The sequence below is a fragment of the Suillus subaureus genome, assembly GCF_016647635.1.
Source record: "Suillus subaureus strain MN1 chromosome Unknown BJ212scaffold_309, whole genome shotgun sequence".
Taxonomy (NCBI): Eukaryota; Fungi; Basidiomycota; class Agaricomycetes; order Boletales; family Suillaceae; genus Suillus; species Suillus subaureus.
Genome location: NW_024538865.1, coordinates 3,925 through 20,915, shown reverse-complemented (window position 1 = coordinate 20,915; position 16,991 = coordinate 3,925). Strand labels below are relative to the sequence as shown.

The window sequence follows — 16,991 nt, the reverse complement described above, 5'->3', positions numbered from 1 at the left end:
AGTCTACTTCCTGCACACAATACGAGACCTGAGACCGTGGACACGGACTTGGATCTCACACTGACGCACACTTGGAAATGTTCCTCGCTATCGCCCCTGTTCAGACCACCTGTGTACTCGATAGCCACAAACTGAAAAATGTGCTTCACTGTGCCAGGATGTTCACGGTCGCGACATTAAACAGCATCCTCGACTATGCAAGAATTCGCAACGCTTGCCAGACAGGCTCTTACTCCCACATTCTTGACCTCAGTAAGCATTTGAGCCAGATATGTAGACGTTCCCTGCTGACGGTTAGAGATACTGCATGAAACGCGGCCACAGGAGCGCACAAAAAAGTTTAGAACCAGGTTGTACTTATTCTACTGACAGCAGAGGTATGGTACAGGTTACGAAGGGCTGCTGTTAGTACCTACACCATACTTGTCCGGCATGAGTCCCATGTCCGGACTCCGTGCCGACCCAATCTTTTCGTTGATGAGTTGGTTGTTCGACCACGGACATCAGACTCAGATAGGCTAGGTGTCCGCAGTTCGGACCGCAAGTTGGGATAAACAGTTATCTCTAACTGATGCGTTCAATTTCCGTTTGGATCGCAGACTAGGTTCCACATGCGCATCTCGTAATGCGGGTACCGAGGGCGATTCCCGGTTGACTATTAATTTCATTTAATCTGCGCGATGTGGCTCAGATTCACTCCCACTTCCAACGGTTCAATATGGCCGCGAGAGCTTCTGTGATTTCAGACTTGCACCCGCAACCAGCGCAGATGAGACGACTCTCGCAGAGCTAGGATACAAGCAGGAGTTTCACAGGGAATTCACTCCGCTAGAGGTGAGCTTGATTTCAGACTCTCCCGTGAACACGACACAAGCTAACAACTGTACAGGTGGCTGGACTTGCATTCAGCTATGTTGGAGTGGTTCCTTCCATAGTGTAAGCCGTCGCTATGACGTAATCCAATTGAATTCGCATCGATGTTAATGATAAAATCTGTTCAGCTCTGTGCTCTTCTATGCTGTACCAAATGGTGGGCCTTTCGCGATGATTTGGGGTGTAAGCTTTCATCACGTGAAAATCGCTGTTTTGTAAATATCTCACTTTTTCTGCTGCGCAGTGGGCAATTGCTTGCCCCTTCATCGTGTGCATCGGGTTGGCGATGGCAGAACTCGCGTCAGCAGCACCCACTTCTGGTGGCGTATGTCATCGACGCTGTCGCTGTTTCACACTTTACTAAATGAAATCTAGCTATACTATTGGACTTACTCGCTTGCTTCTCCACGATGCCGCAATTTTCTGTCGTGGATAGTTGGCTGTAAGTCCTGCATTTCGATCTGACATGCAGCCAGTTCTGACATCTGCAGATTCGAATACCATACAGATTATTACGGGTTTCGGTAAGATGAGCTTCATTTTTGTAACAGTGTCCCCCTGATCACGTGGGGCTAGCTTCCGTAAACTGGGCTTGTACAATTCAAATCACTGCAGCAATCGGCATGGCCTCCTCTGACCAAGCATATGTGACTACCAACCAGCAGCTATAGTAAGCTCGTCCTCATCCGGACATGACATTCTTCTTACTGGTTGTTATAGTGGCATATACACTGCTCTGGTTTTGTCAAATGCTGTCCTCGTGAGCTTTGGTACCAAAGTTTTGGCAAGGCTGCAGAGACTATACACGTTGATCAATGTGTGGTAAGTGTTATAGAGTTCGTGCATGATCATTATTTCAAATCCTCCGATAGTCTCTGCTTCATAATCATCATTGCGCTTCCGATCGCAACGCCACCAGATTATCGAAACGATGCAAATTTTGCGCTAGCGGAGTTCACCAATTGTATGTGTCGTCGACCAATTACACTCGCAGCTCACAATCAGTTGTAGTGACCGATTGGCCATCTGGATTCGCATTTATTCTGAGCTTTATGGCTCCTCTTTATACAATAGGTTCGACCATCTTCTCTCGAATCATTGCTCTATGACTATTCTTAACCCACCAGGCGGTTTTGATGCTAGCGTTCATATGAGCGAGGAGGCCTCAAATGCCGCTACTGCGATACCATGGGCAATCGTAAGTGACACTAAAAATGATCAATTGTTATGTTAATCCCAGTCAGGTCAGTTCCATTGTTATATCGGCCTTCCTTGGTTTCGGTATGTGGAATGACATGTCACTCTGATCTCGATGACATATTCTAATCCAGGAATCAACGTCTCCCTTGCCTTTTGCATGGGCACTGATGTCAGCAGTGTCTTAAGTAGCCCTGTCGGTCAGCCTATGGCGCAGATCTTATACAATTCGCTTGGGCAGAGAAAGGCTCTGATTCTATGGTGTCTCATTATTTTAGCGGAGTACGTTTCAGCGCCGTGTGACATACCCACAGCCTAATCATAGAGCAGGTACATGGTGGCATCGAACTGCCTCCTAGTTGGCTCTCGCCAAACATTTGCATTTGCTCGTGATGGGGCCCTCCCTTTTTCACGGTATTTGTACCGGATCAATCACTACACAAAAACACCTGTCAATACAGTTTGGTTTGACGCCATCTGTGTTCTGGCAATTGGACTTTTGTCGTTCGTGAGCACCGAAGCTATCAATGCGGTATTCACAATCGCTGTCACCGCATCGTACGTCGCTTATATAACGCCGATCACAACCCGCTTTGCGTTCAAGAATAATTTTAAACCTGGCCCATTTCATCTGGGGAAATTGGTAGGTTAATCGGCAATGATGTATTATTAAACTAATGTCTTTGCAGAGCTTTCCAGTCGCTGCGATCGCTGTGGTGTGGATGGTCTTCATGATCATTGTTTTCTTCTTTCCTGCGAGCCCGCAAACGACGACACAGCAAATGAACTATACAGTTGTGGTACTTGGAGGGGTCTTATTTCTGTCAATTTCCTGGTATTATTGTCCGGTGTACGGAGGCGTGCATTGGTTCACTGGACCCATATCCAACTTTACACCAGCCATCAGAGGTGAAAACAAAGACGAGGATTCGATGTCGGAGAAGAAGGGACAACATGATGAAGACCTCTTTGTTTCAGCGGTGGATGTGTAAGTAGTATTCATTGTACCGTCGTGAAATCGTCGGTATGCCAAAATGGTACATATGTAATTCAACGAAGCACCTTAATTATATGTAACTACATAGTCGGAAGCCCCTGAAGCTGCGTTATCGGAAAGTCGGGTCAAATGTTCAGCCATATCATATGTACCACCTGAAGCTTTGCTGCAGTCGCGTCGTTCGTGATTTTGTGAAAGGACTTAATGATGATCATCGTGCTATACTCAGTATTCATTGTCAGTTGCTATACATCCGTGCGTACATGAAAGTCGGGCCCTACGAAAAAAGCTCCTGCTGTGCTCACACAAACAAATCTGTCCGCCCCAACGTCTCCGATATAACTCCCACCACCTTGGCTTCAAACTCAAACACATCCCCACCACGGTATGCCACAAGGTCCTGAGGCATCTCCCTCTGTACTCCGAGCGCCTTCTCGAGGTTTGTCGTGGCAAGCGCGAGAGCCGTCGTGCGATCAATAGTGCCATTGGACGTGAGGAGAGACTGGGATTAGTGTTAGGAATATGACATGAAAAGAGGTCCAATACAACACACCCAACCGACTTCGAAACGTGTATGCCGCACGTTGTGCTCGTCAACAACACCAATGGCCACATTAGCACCAGCCCTCAACAGCGCAGTAACCAGACTCTCTTGCGTGATTGGCGGGCCAGCAAGTCTATGAGATGGCTAGGTTAGCATCATTAATCGCAAAAAAGAAAAAAAAAACGAATATCGGATCAAAAAGAAATGGTATAAGGATACCTACATCCTCCGCTGTTCCCAAGTTGATGGGTATGGCTTGCTCTGCGTGACGATCACGCTTACACCTGCCCTCGCAATCTCGTGCGCAATGATATGAGCCTCGGTTGCCCCTGCGAAGGTCACGCGAAGGTCCCTGCCGGAATGGGCCTCATACTCATCCTTGAGTCGAAGCAACGTCGCCATTATGTCTGCGCTCTCAACGGCCACAACGAGCGTTGTTTTACCCTTGTCTCTACATATCAGTCAATTCAACACGGGAGAGACAAAAATATGCCAACCTTTCTAACGCTCCTGAGTATTTCGTCCCCACCCTCCCCAAATAACATGTTCCTCAGTGCTGCCACCTGCGTGCCCACGCCTACCCTTGAAGACATGCTTATGCCCACATGCAATGCAACTTCATCAACGATGCTTGCTTTATCAACCCGAGCATGCGCGGCTCCAGGTGAGAACGCAGTAGATATTCCCTGCAGGAAGGTCCCAGAGGGCGCCGTGATGGCTGTTGTGATGCCGCCGCGATAGGCTAGTCTGCAATCCAAGAGATAAATTCAGAATAAAAGCAAACGAATTGGTATGAGGAATGAAAAGTGCACATACAGCAAATTCTGACCACCAAACACAAGTCCGTCTTGTGCTCTCATAAGCTTGTTATCCAACACAACGGGCGGATCCCCATCGAGGGGGTTATGGACCCTCCCATCATTCGTGCTTGGCTCCAGCCTTATCTCCACGAGCCCGAGTGGCGCACCAAAGCTCGTCAGTCCAGGCGTGATCGTGCCGCCTTCCAGGTCGACGATGCTAACAACCCCTGCTGCAAAATCCGAGCATTGATCAATACATACCACTCGGCCATCTTCCACGCCCACCAATCCCGCCTGCTCGGAAATACGCATCACCCCACTTGAGCCCTCACCTCTCATATAAAGCCCTGACACGTTTACGAATAGCGCCCTCTTTACGCTCCGAGGCTCAAGAGGGGGAATACCCTCGTGCACGACCGCTGCCACCTTCTCCGAGTCGAAATTAGGTGTGCGTGGGGGTGTGATGGGACCCTTGACGAAATAGCTGCTAGGAAGGGAGAGCTGCGGAATACCATCGATGTAGACCTGGGTAGGAGTTGAAGCGAGCGAAAGCGGGTGGGAGGACCAAATCACAATATCTAGGTCTAGTTAGTCTCTTTTTTACAAAGCCGCTGACTGCAGGACATACCCGCATCATACCCTGCGATCCAACCGAGATTAAATTTCTGCATTAGACTTGAATAACAGTCTTACGCACCTGATTTCAGCATCCCGATCCGATGGTCCATTCCCATGGCCCTGGCAGGAGTATAGGTGACGGAGAGGAGTGCAAGTGCAGGGTCGAGGCCGTAGTACTGCGCTTGGGCGGCTTCATGCAGGAGGTAGCGGGAGTTGATAACAGGGTGGTCAGACTGTAAGCATAGGGTTGTTAAAAGAGAGATCAGGTTGCATAGATTAAGTTACGTGGCTCCAAACACGGGCACACGTGATACAAAGAACGTGTTGGCGTGGTATGAGGAAGAGGAGAGTAAAGTAAGGCGACACTGACCTTCATGATAACATCAATTCCATGCTCCGCCAACACACGTGGGGCGAACTCCGATCCTCGATATGCCTCACGTTTCTTCCTTCATGCAAAATCAACCGCATCAGCAGATTTGCAGAAGTCAATCCGCATATACGTACCGGAAGTTGGACGCAAAGAGCGCTATGGCAGGCGTGCCTCCCTGGTGGAAAGAAATGACATTAGAAGGAGGTTGTGAACGGGCACTGAGGAAAGAGAAAAGACTCACCCACGTCTTCTTCAACAACTCCGGAACGAGGTATGTCTCCCCAGCATGATGGAACGATGCTACTGGGAACTCGAACTCGTTCGTAAGCTGCCCATGCCCATACATCAAGTAACCACACACAAATGTAAATTAGAAATTTAATTATTGTAAGAGAAATTGAACGCACACGGACGATTCCATCGAGATCGACGGCTTCGTAGCAGTGCACAGCCAGCTTTACGCGTCCGCGGAGCACATCGACAAGAGATTCCCATTGCAGGTCCTCAGGGAACGTCTTTCCCGCGAGGTCGTCCCAGGAGTCAGACTCTGCTTTGGCGCAGAAGGCGTCTTGAACATCACGCAGCTTTCTAGCGTGGTCATAAGCGGCGCGGAAGTTCCACCCAGAGTCAAGGCGGGTTATGCCATAGGCACTGGAGGGGTTTTCACCTTATGAGCAAGTAAGCGAAAAGTATCAGGACATTCGTCAGAGCATACCGCATGCATGTCTTTGAAAGATTGTTAAAAGTGATTAGAAGACAATTAAGAGGAGAACGAGGAAGTAAAGGCAAAACGACATACTTCATGTGTCGCCAACGGGGGGTGAGAGAGTGATCAAAGTGAGAGCCATTGAGGGTGTAGGGAGGCTCGAGGAGCATGGATGAAGTTGAACGCTCAGCTGTAGGGCGTAGTTTCATGATAAATGCCTGGCCGCCTAGTTTAAGATAAGCATTCAGACGAAGTATAGAGTAAGACAGCACTGACCAATATTATCCGCGCTGCCAGGGAGAATTTGCGCAGTGGTGACACCTCCAGCCATAGCAAGTTCGTACGACACGTCATGGGTGTTCAGGCCATCAATACTGCGCAGCCAGGGCAAAATGGGGGCCTTGTAAGAGTTCGTGTCATCTGCACCTACAGGACATGGGATCCCATGTCTATGGGGAATAGCAAAGAAACTCACCATCTAGCTCGGGCGCACTGCCGACACCAATATGGGAGTGCAAATCCACAATGCCAGGGGTCACCCAAGCACCATGAACATCGACAATCTCCAAGTTCACGTTCTCCAACTCGAGCTGCTGAATCATTGATAGAGGAACATCACCGATGGCTTTTACAAGACCGCGGTGCATGAGCAGGTCGCCAGTGAGGACTTCGTGCCCATCATTAGCGGCTGTCCAGATAGTTGCGTTACGCACGAGAATAGGCTTCGTGTTCTCTGCGTAGCGGTCACTCTGGATACGGGCATGGAAATGGGGCGGAGGCCCGGGTCTGGCATGTGTGTAGGCACATTTGGAAAGGATGTGAGAGCGACGGACGAGCTCGTGTGGGTCGGATTGAGAGAACGTGGAAGACAGGAAGGCTGATGTTGATGAATGGAAAAGGATGAAGCAGATGATAACAATGGTGGACATGACCGGGCGAGCCCAGCGCTGCAAAGGAGGCCGCATCACCAACGGTGAGCTACCCATTATATTGGATGGTGGCTCTGGCAGGCAAGCCGCAAGCTTGACTTCCTGTCCATCGTGATCGACACTATACTATTATGGATTACTCGTCGTTGTCGTGGCCCGTGGGTATAACATGTCGGCAGCACTTCAGCGATAGTAACATTTGTTTAATTCAATCACCTACTTACTCTCTCATCGCTTTGAACTTGCCTTCAAGTGAGGCGAAGTTTGCACTCTTGTATGTCCAGGACTCTCGGGTTTAGTCACTGATCTAGTGAGACTGGTCACTTTCTTCCACCAGCTTGTCTAGCTATGCATCTCATTGTAGTGAAACAGGTGGATCAACTCTTTCATTACCAGATGGCGCAACTAGCAGGGTGTTTGACTGTGTACGTTTCACTTCAAGTTTGAGCGCCCTAGAATTCAATCGTTCAATTGTTGGTTTACAGGTGGCCCCACTTTGTTACGACGCGCACCGACATTTACTAGTACAGCTCCCAACCCTCTAGGCTTTCTCAGCTCTCCTTATGCGTGAGAGACTTATGGGGGTGCAAGCCTGTACATACGAGGACGGTTTGGGAAGTTCCCTGCTTCATACCCCAATGTGAGTCTGCTCTAGCCAGAATTCTTCATATCAGATCCGGGCTGCTACTAGTCCACGAAATTGCATTCATGATACACGATTCAGTTCGAATTTTGACGTTTATCTCATGCCTTCTACCACTATTAACGTCACCCTTTAACAGTGGTGCCGAAATATTCCGCCTTCATGAGATCTGATCGAGTCGAGTTATTCCTGATGCTGACTAGAAGCAAATTGTTACATCAGGATCTAGAAAGAATTTGAAGTTTGTCTGAGCCAGACGCGGATCCGAAATATAGCATGGAACTTGGGACACTTCGTAAACGCCAAGGTGGAAGGTACCCTGAACCTCGGTTCTAACGATATGTCCGCATTCCTGGCAGAATAAAGCCCTCGCGATTTTGGCTAATAGGTCCGTCCGACCATACTCTTCTGTCACCAAATACCCACTCTCGATCTCAACCATGCAACTTTCACTCATTTTCACTACACTCGTTACATTTGCCGCTATTGCTGCATCACATTCAACACCAAAATTGGTCAGAAAGCATACTTGTGAGGATTCATGCTACTCTTGTTAGTGAGAGCGATACTGATGTGCCATGCAGCTTTAGCTAAGCGCCAGGAGCTTTCCTCCAACCTCGTTGGTTATCTTAACACCAGGCTTGAAATGCGTGATACACCTGACACGTCTGATACACCTGACACGCCTGATTCCTCCGACTCCCCCGACTCCGATACCGACTCTGATACCGAATCTGATGATAAGTCCGCCAGCTCTGACACAGCTGATGATGTCAACAATGACGACACTGGGCACAAGGATGTTGGATCTCACCACGTCCACAAGCAAAGCTCCACCCCTCCTGATTCTAAGTCTACCGACTCTGACTCAACCAGCAAAGGCAATGACAAGAGCGCCGTGGCGCACGAGGAGGTTGAATCTTATGTCCACAAGAGAAGTAAGTCATTCCAAGCCTGATGACTCACTCGTGTATAACACCTGTCCACTAGAGGATTTTGTTTACCGTTTGAAGAACGAGAAGCATTACCAGTAGGCAATATATCCAAGAGTGGTAAGGTTTATCTACTTCCATTACTTTCGAGTCTTACCACTTTTCAGCTTTTGAATTGGGGAGGAGTCGCCAGTCGTGGTACAGAGTTGAATGTCATGGTGTTACGGCATCAGCGCGCAGGCTTGCTCAGGTCGGCGTGTTGAAATTAATTCTCAAATACTTATTACATGCACGAGAGTGCAGATGTTGAGAACTCAATCAACGAGTTTAGTGTATCGGATAAGTACCTGTTGACAATGAGGTGTTCACTGTTGGCAGCGGGCATCAAGGTGCCCATGATTGACTAGGTCTGGAGTTGGATTCGGAACATATGAAAATTGTTCATTAACGAAAATCGAACGCTCGACGAACAAGTGAGAATAGACTTAGACCTCCTAAATGCCCGCCTGCACTTAACACTAGGAAAATAAAGATTCTCCGCGAGGTAGAGATCGCTCAGCATCCGAATTACGTCAAGAGCACCTGGAGCGCGTGCCCTATTGGCAAGGGATAGACCTTGGGTAAGCCCGTACATGGAAACTCGAAAGTATCATCGACCAATGCAATTGATTCCGAACGCGGTCACGTGCAGCGCGTCTAGCAGTGTTCACTTTGAGTAGATACCAGAAGCTGAGGATCGTCATTGGTCAATGAGTCGACCCAACAACGCCTTGTTAATGCCTTCCATGCACTAACCTGATGAACCGCATAAGAAATGAGTCTCAGCAGAGACTTTTCATCTCAAAACCACGATCAATCACAGACCCGATCTTCGTTGAGTGCTCTTTTCACCTTTTATTGGTTTCCTCACGTACGTTTTACTCAACCGTTCGATATAATAAGTTCACAGTCATTAAGATTGCTGTCTTTTAAGCACCTTCCGATATTTTAAAAGACCAGCCGCATCAACTTCACGCCATCATGGATATCGAGCTCCTCTTTCCCCCCCCCTTTGTGCGACTGGCAACAAGTACCACATCCAAATCCTCACTGACGGCAGCGGGGAAATCTAACTTGAGCTTTCTATCCATCGTGATCAACACCTTACGTGGGGAACAGTAACATATCGGCAGCACTTCGGTTCTGAATCCTCTTTCTGCAGCGTGCCACAGCAGTATATTCCTTGTTTTTCAAAATAAAGGCGGGTCCGCACAAACACCGCAGTAACGCGCGAGTTTGGCGCGAGTTGCGGTTAATACCGGTCACTGTCTAGGGTTCTTTTCGCGCCAATGTAGACAATGTTTCAGCCACCATTATGTGACCTTGCAGAATAATGTAGGTCACCATTGTTGAGACTGGATACTATCAGGGAGATTGACTGTACGTTCCTTCCAATTTTAGCTCTTGTATTTTTCCTAATTCACCGACAAGGTTTCACTCTTTAGAGGTGATGTGCGCGGGTTCACAAGGGTGTAAGTCGGGACTGTAAGTTCCTTACTTCTGCATCAAATATAACTTACATTTACTCTAGCCAGATGTAGCCGCTACTATGTAGCTTTCATCGGTACTGTGCTCACAAGATGCTATTGGACTTCATTTAGCCCGGAAGTTCAGACCTAGAAGCTCAATGGTTCAGTACGAGAGCCCGAAATTATACACGAGGACACCTTGTGACCGGGGAGCCCTGGTTATCATGGCCTCGGGTGTCCTCTCGGTCTTACGATATGTGTGTGCATGTCAAGTGCTCATGTAATAATCGAAGTTGACCTCGAGTTCTCCCCCAGTAGTCCGAGAGAACGTACAATGAGGTATAAAAGCTCTCGAAATGGCGATCATTCCTCTAACTTCCAACCATGCAGCTCTCACTTGTTTTCACGATACTCGCAACCTTTGCCGCTATTGCTGTGGCACATCCCACACCGGAATTGGGGACGAAACGTACTTGTGAGGACTCGTGTACCACTCTAGTTAGTGAAGTGATACTGATATGTTATGTAGCTTTGGCTCAGTACAAAGAGCTTCCCTCTAACATCATTGGTGCCATTGACACTAGGGGCCCTGATTCGCCTGATTCACCTGATTCACCTGACTCTCCCGACTCCCCTGACTCCCCTGACTCCCCCGACTTACCTGATTCGCCTGACACCCCCGACTCGCCTTCCAAGCGTGAGAAGACCGAACCTCACTATGTCTACGAGAGAGGTAAGTTACTATACGCCTGGTGGATCACTCATGTATAACACCTGTCGCAACAGAGGCTTCCTACCATTCCAACATTGAGAAGCGCTATGACTAAACATGTACCTAAGAGAGGTATTGCTGCCCTTCTCCTTTTCTATTGCTATCATTTCTTACTGTTATTCAGCGTTATGTAAAATAGGGAGGGATGTTAGAACGTTGTCAGTCTCAACTTGTACTACTAGTACTTGATGTAAACCAGAGTTCGCTTTCAGAAACAATGAAAATTCCACGTAGCTACTATATTTCTCGTCAAATCTACTTTGGTACACCAAATCGGTAACTGACAAATGCTATTACTTGGAGCGTTTCCAGTACTACGCATCACTACCTGTTGACACATCGCCACACTCCTGGAAAATAATTGCAGGCACGTCAATGCCACCATCGGAGTCAGCTATGAGCTTAGTGTTGAATTCCCGAATGTTGAGGATGAGGCGCGGTCCCAACAAAATCATCTGTGCTATTGAGAGAAATCCAAGTATTCTATAATAGACCTCCCATTGAAGACTCGGATGAATTCTGTAGATATGATAAGCAGCCGAAGTTGCTGAGGGAAATATCAGCGTACTATGAGCCCGGAGAGAAAAAATCAAGTTGGAAGCAAGAAATAGCAATCAAGGTTACACGTCCAAAACTTCAGTGTAAAAAGACGACCACATACGATTCCACCGAGCTCGCCAGTCAAATGTGCCAGTGATTATGGACAACTGTGCGCCGTCCCAACGATTGTCAACAGGTATTGGCACCCTCCGAGTCTCCGTCCTGCCGGTCTACAAAACGTAGGTAATGCAACAACTCATGGGTCACATGCTACCAGCGCGAAATCAGAATTGAAAAATAAAATAGATCCAAACATATATACCAGTCCGAGTCAAACTCACCTTTCCCACTTGTAAGAATCATTCGGATCGCGACTGTTGAACTTGACGTATTATAATGTGCCACGTCGTGAGTACTTGGGACCGTTGCAGAAGTAATTTCGAGACTAGTACTGTTCACCATACATACATGGGATGATGATCGTGGATAAGTAGATTTGGTGGCAGGAGGCTCCCGCCAATTACCGAGCGTCTAAACGCGGTCACGTGCGACGACCTTACGCGGCTGAACTTCTGAAGATCGTCGATGTCAATTCAGCAAGCTTTGTTTTGCATACGTCAGTCTCGCTCAAATGGACCGCAGCCCAAGAAAAGGGTCTGAGCAGAGACTACTCGCTGCAAGATCATGATCCAGGGGACCCAGCCCTCTTCGTCCAGTCAATCATGCCGCTCTCTGTATTTATTCACTCTCTTCTTCGCATCTGAGGAACTCCGGATCTCGCAGAAGACCAGCCACATCCTCTTCACGTCTTTATAGAGCTTCTCCTCCTTTCTCTTCGTGCAGCCGTGAACAAGTACCATAATGAACTCCCTCAGATTCTTGTCCATGGCGGCGGTGCAGGTGAAGCAGAGGAGAGCATGATGTGGTATGCTTTGGGGTATGAGAAAGTCGATACTACACGGTTCTACGTGATGCTAGAAGACAAATGGAGGACTGGTTGGCTCGAGCGCATGGAGCAGCGTGAGTAAGTGCTTATCATCTTGCTTCTGGGTGCATCATAATGACTTTGTGAAATTCAGATCCAGATCCTGCTCTATTTCCTCAAGCTCTCTTCCTCGACTATACACCCGATTACTGCCTGTCAAATTGCCACCCACCGATAATATTTTATTCATTTCGCCCGCCAAACCCAGCCGTTCGCGAAAAGAGAAGGAAAAGCCAAACTTGATCATCCCGAGTATCTCGAATCCTTAGACAAACTCTCAATGTGGCAGCTCGTATCACTCATGACTACATCTCGTACTGAAATTACGAGTCGCCACAAGGATGAACGTGACTGAATGCAAAAGTTTTGCGAGGATGTAGTTGAACCCCTGTGGGTGATAACTTCACGCATACAAGAACTCCAGCTTATCCAACACTTCATCCTTCCGTGTGAATCATTCAAGTTCGTCCTCCCTCCAGAAGATTCCAGAATATGGACTTCGCTACTCCACTCCTTCAACACTCCTATTACAGCTCTCCCATCTCTGCCCAGCCCAGTTCCACAAGTCAAGTTCTAAGTGAAGGCTGTGGACGCGCGGATCTCCTTCGAGGTGCAGTTCCCGGAGCGATACCCGGAGGATTCAGATGTCGACGTTCCCCCCATTTCTGTCAACGGAGAGGACATATCCAGAGATGAACATCGCCGATGGCGGGCCTTTGTTCAGGAGAAATTAGCTGAAAATGAGTGAGCACCATCACAGTGTCTTCCTGATTATGATGCGAGGAATTCTAAATTGTATGGAGTTATCCGATCTACCAGTTGCTATGTATGCACTTACTACTGGAGTTACATGAAGATGGACATACTATTGATACAGGACTGTTAGAGAGTATGGACATCCTAGACCAACACGACACCAATCGTCCCTCTGAGACAGCAGACTACCACGTGCTCGTGACATCTCATCATCTCGTGTCCCAAACAAAACACCTGTCATTACAGCGACAGTCCTCCCGGCTTTCGATATCTAGCTTTGTCAAAGTCGGCTACCCAGGCGTCATCTATGCGCAAGGCTTGCCAACGTCAAATCTATGCACTGTCTGTCCCTAAAAGTGCGATTCGTGAAACCCACGGATCTGGCCATCGATAAGCGTCACCAGGATTGGTCTAAGTTCCAGAAGGTCGGAGAAGTCGTGGAAGAAATGAGACGATGCGGGAGAAACAAATATATCACATATTGGAAACTGGTTTGAAATGAATCAGCATGCTCTGTACGGGCGAAGGCCATCTCCGTCACGGTCCCTCCTTGACTCGGCAGGCTACGCAAATTACTAAGGATATATGTAGGGCAAGGAGGCGAGGCAAGATACATCAGTAATCCTGGTCCCGGTACATTTAGTAAGTCATGACTTATCCTATTGTATTCGGGACCGTTTTTAACGTATCCTCAGTCATGGAACTATCAGTTGTGATAGTCGAGAGCTGAGCAGATCCGCGTGCTCCGGCCACTCATTGTTGGCGTTTGCGTGGCCATTAGTTTGGTCCTTAAAACCACGCCGTCAAACCATCTCCGTGGTTCAAGAAATTCTCCTTTGACGATGTTTTAGGGAATGTTATTTTCCCTGGAATACGACACAAACCCGCCATATAGCATACAGCGCGAGTTACGTGCAGAATCATGCTTGTGACTTTTTGATCACTGGCACGACAGTTTTGCTGCACAATATCAACCTTATTCCAGGATACCCGGCGTTCATATCAATGTACAGGATTTTTTCTTCTTGCAAACCCTTCTGTAAATTTCCGCGAAGACTGACGGACCCCATTGCATAGTTGGACTTGGCTTTGGATAAACTTGATTCGTGAGGGGCAGCGACATTAACGTCGTCGCTGATTACAAATGGTACCACGTATGAGCTAGTACATGTGAAGGCGTCAGATTGTCTCAAGAGTGTTTTAATCAACAAGGTGGGAGGACGCACGGAATTGATCATATGTCAATATGCATAAACACTACGCGCTGTTCCAAGGGCATGTCCTTGTCGCAAGCCAGTGACTGGACCGCTTTATGCAACGCTCGGGCAGCTCGCTTGGAATTCATCTTGTCATCCCCGCAAAAGTTTTTGTAGAATGCCTTGACTAAACGCTGCACAGTGCTATCGTTGACCTTCCATAATGTCCCAACGACGCTCTTAACCCCAGCGAATTGCAGGCCAGCCGCTAGGTGTATCACTTCGTCAGGAGTATCATAGTCACCGAGTGCGGCATCACAGGCAGAAAGAAATGCAAGTTCATGCCGAGACAGATCTGTTTATGTGATATTAAGGAGCGAAAGCGGCTGGTCTCGCATGAGAAAGGCAGAATTGAAGGGTCATCATATGTTTGTGTCCCATGACACGAAAAATGGAGTCAAGTATTATCTCGCAGCGCATGCAGTACCCTACATTGTCTAGTTTTTACAGTACATACACCAGTCGGATCAAGAAACTAATCGTTACAAAAAAATCACGGAAAGCTGGAAAACTCAGGTTAAATTTCGGACGGAAGAATTTTTAGAGACACACACGACGTAAGTCAGATAATGAATGTCTACCAATGCTCCTTCGCAAGTGCTTTGAATGCGAGAAAACGCTCAAAAGCAACGCGCCTATACTCCAGCGTCTCCATGCCTTCGCTGATTCGACGGTTGTGCCCTAAAGAGGTGACACACTTCACGACCGTTGTTTTAGCTTCGGGATACTGGCCAGTGGCAACCGCATTGCTGAGCGCTTTTGTGACAGGGACGAGATAGAAGATGGGTCGAGTGCCAACCATAGTGATGCATGGAATAGTCATGGTGTCAAGGGGGGGGGAGTGATCTGAGGAGCCGTTTCTCATTGTTGTATTGATACGCGGCAATCGCTTCTGCGATGACTTGTGGTTCCGGGTAAGACCTAAGAGACGTCACACGTCTAAAGAGACAAGGACTTCGTAAGTCCCCAGTCGAGTATGAACAGACTGATATAGTATGTACCTAAAGAGACAAGGACTTCGTAAGTCCTGTACTACGTCAGTAAGGAATGTGAGTGTCATATAGTGAGACTTACCCCAGTTGAGTATGAACAGACTGGGGAAGAAGGGGAAAACGAGACGAGCGAATGTACCTGGAGCGGAGTTACCGTATTTAGTAAGTACGTTGAAGGTAGTGAACGCGACACCAAACAAAAAGAAATATCTATACTACTATGTTGACGGATTGATTTCCAACACACCCCCTCAATCTGGCAACAGACCTATCTCGTCAATCATTTTCTGGAACGCGAGACGTGCGAGTGGTTTCGTGAGGCCGTCGGCGAGCATTTCGGCTGATGGGATATGTATGAGCTCGAGAGTACCATCTTCAACGTGTTCGCGGACGAAATGGTAATGAATGTCAATGTGTTTCGTGCGTGCGTGGAAACGCGCTTCCTTCGCAAGGCTAATGCATCCAGTGTTATCGACGAATATCTCTGTGCCAGGATCTTTGTCATACATTCCGATATCACGCAACAGATATCCCAGCCATATTGCCTGTTTGGATGCATGTGAGAGGGCCATGTACTCTCCCTCAGTTGATGAGGCTGCGACGGTGGTTTGTTTCTTGCTATTCCATGATATGACACGATCGCCAAGGGTGAAGATGTATCTTGAAATTGACCGGTGGTCGTCAATATCTCATGCCCAGTCTGAGTCACTGTATCTGGTGAGGACATCTGCATTCTCGCTGTTCTCCCCGAGCATGAGGCAGAAGCTGTGTGTGCCTGCAAGGTAACGTAAAACGCGCAGTGCAGCTCTCCAATGTGCCTGCCCTGGATTCGCACTGAATTGTCTGAGGTGGCTGCTGGCGAATGCGAGATCCGGGCGCGAGACCATTGCAATCCAAGTGATTGCTCCGATGAGTTCACGGTATGGTAGCTTCTTCATCTCCGCAGCTTCTTCATCTGTTTTGGGGCCATCTGCCCTCGATAGGACGGTATTTGGATCAACTGGCGTCTGTACGGGGTTGCATCCGTCCATTCTAAAACGTTTGAGGATCGTGTTGATGTACTGGGCTTGTGAGATAGCGACGGAGTGATTCTTGCGATCGTCGGTGAGTGTGAATCCCATGAGCCAATCTGGGTCTTCTTCCTTCATCTCAAACAGTTTGTGTAGCTCGGCACGAGTCTCCGCGAGTGTCTCAATACTGCTAGAGACAGTAATGGCATTGTCCACGTGCCATGCTATGATTGACGTGCCTGTCTTCATATGGCGGGTATACACTGCATGGTCAGAGGCACAGCGGACGAAGTTGCAGGAGATTAGTGCCCGGTGCATATGTTTGTTCCACAGGTGTGAGCCTTGTTTGATCCCATAGAGGCTAAGTAAGAGTTTCGCGACTCTGTCGGTGCCATTGCTGAAACCTTCGGGTTGTCGCATATAGATTTCGTGGTCAATCTTACTGTGGAGGAATGCTCCGGTGACGTTGTCTTGTCCTCAGTACCAGCCATGTGAAGCTGCAAAGTGCAGTATCATGCGAAGCGAGTCGAGTCAGACAGTTGGCGAGAATGTGTCACTAT

The 16,991-nt window shown here is 48.1% G+C and overlaps 5 protein-coding genes across 5 annotated transcripts; 3 read left to right on the top strand and 2 right to left on the bottom strand.

The window, feature by feature from the left end:
- Positions 1 to 10,504: 10,504 nt before the first annotated feature.
- BJ212DRAFT_1306538 (uncharacterized protein) lies at positions 10,505 to 10,947 on the top strand (the record flags this gene model as incomplete). Its single annotated transcript, XM_041333821.1, has 3 exons — positions 10,505 to 10,589; positions 10,650 to 10,853; positions 10,907 to 10,947. 3 exons carry the CDS (start codon positions 10,505 to 10,507, stop codon positions 10,945 to 10,947), a joined length of 330 nt encoding a protein of 109 aa, XP_041185255.1.
- A 1,059-nt stretch (positions 10,948 to 12,006) lies between these two features.
- Positions 12,007 to 12,909, top strand: BJ212DRAFT_1410335 (uncharacterized protein). Its single transcript, XM_041337477.1, has 2 exons — positions 12,007 to 12,456; positions 12,512 to 12,909. The coding sequence occupies exons 1-2, from the start codon at positions 12,350 to 12,352 to the stop codon at positions 12,684 to 12,686; spliced, it is 282 nt and encodes a 93-aa protein (XP_041185254.1). The 5' UTR covers positions 12,007 to 12,349; the 3' UTR covers positions 12,687 to 12,909.
- Positions 12,910 to 13,131: 222 nt separating this feature from the next.
- On the top strand, positions 13,132 to 13,753 carry BJ212DRAFT_1410332 (uncharacterized protein). The gene is made up of 2 exons (XM_041337476.1): positions 13,132 to 13,161; positions 13,221 to 13,753. The coding sequence occupies exon 2, from the start codon at positions 13,246 to 13,248 to the stop codon at positions 13,525 to 13,527; it is 282 nt and encodes a 93-aa protein (XP_041185253.1). The 5' UTR covers positions 13,132 to 13,161; positions 13,221 to 13,245; the 3' UTR covers positions 13,528 to 13,753.
- Positions 13,754 to 14,407: 654 nt separating this feature from the next.
- Positions 14,408 to 14,707, bottom strand: BJ212DRAFT_1291194 (CHAT domain-containing protein; the record flags this gene model as incomplete). The annotated part of the gene is made up of 1 exon (XM_041332103.1): positions 14,408 to 14,707. A coding segment is annotated over one exon (300 nt), but the record flags the coding sequence as incomplete, so codon positions are not given.
- Positions 14,708 to 14,803: 96 nt separating this feature from the next.
- BJ212DRAFT_1410329 (uncharacterized protein) lies at positions 14,804 to 15,411 on the bottom strand. Its single transcript, XM_041337475.1, has one exon. The coding sequence runs from the start codon at positions 15,292 to 15,294 to the stop codon at positions 15,007 to 15,009; it is 288 nt and encodes a 95-aa protein (XP_041185251.1). The 5' UTR covers positions 15,295 to 15,411; the 3' UTR covers positions 14,804 to 15,006.
- Positions 15,412 to 16,991: the final 1,580 nt, after the last annotated feature.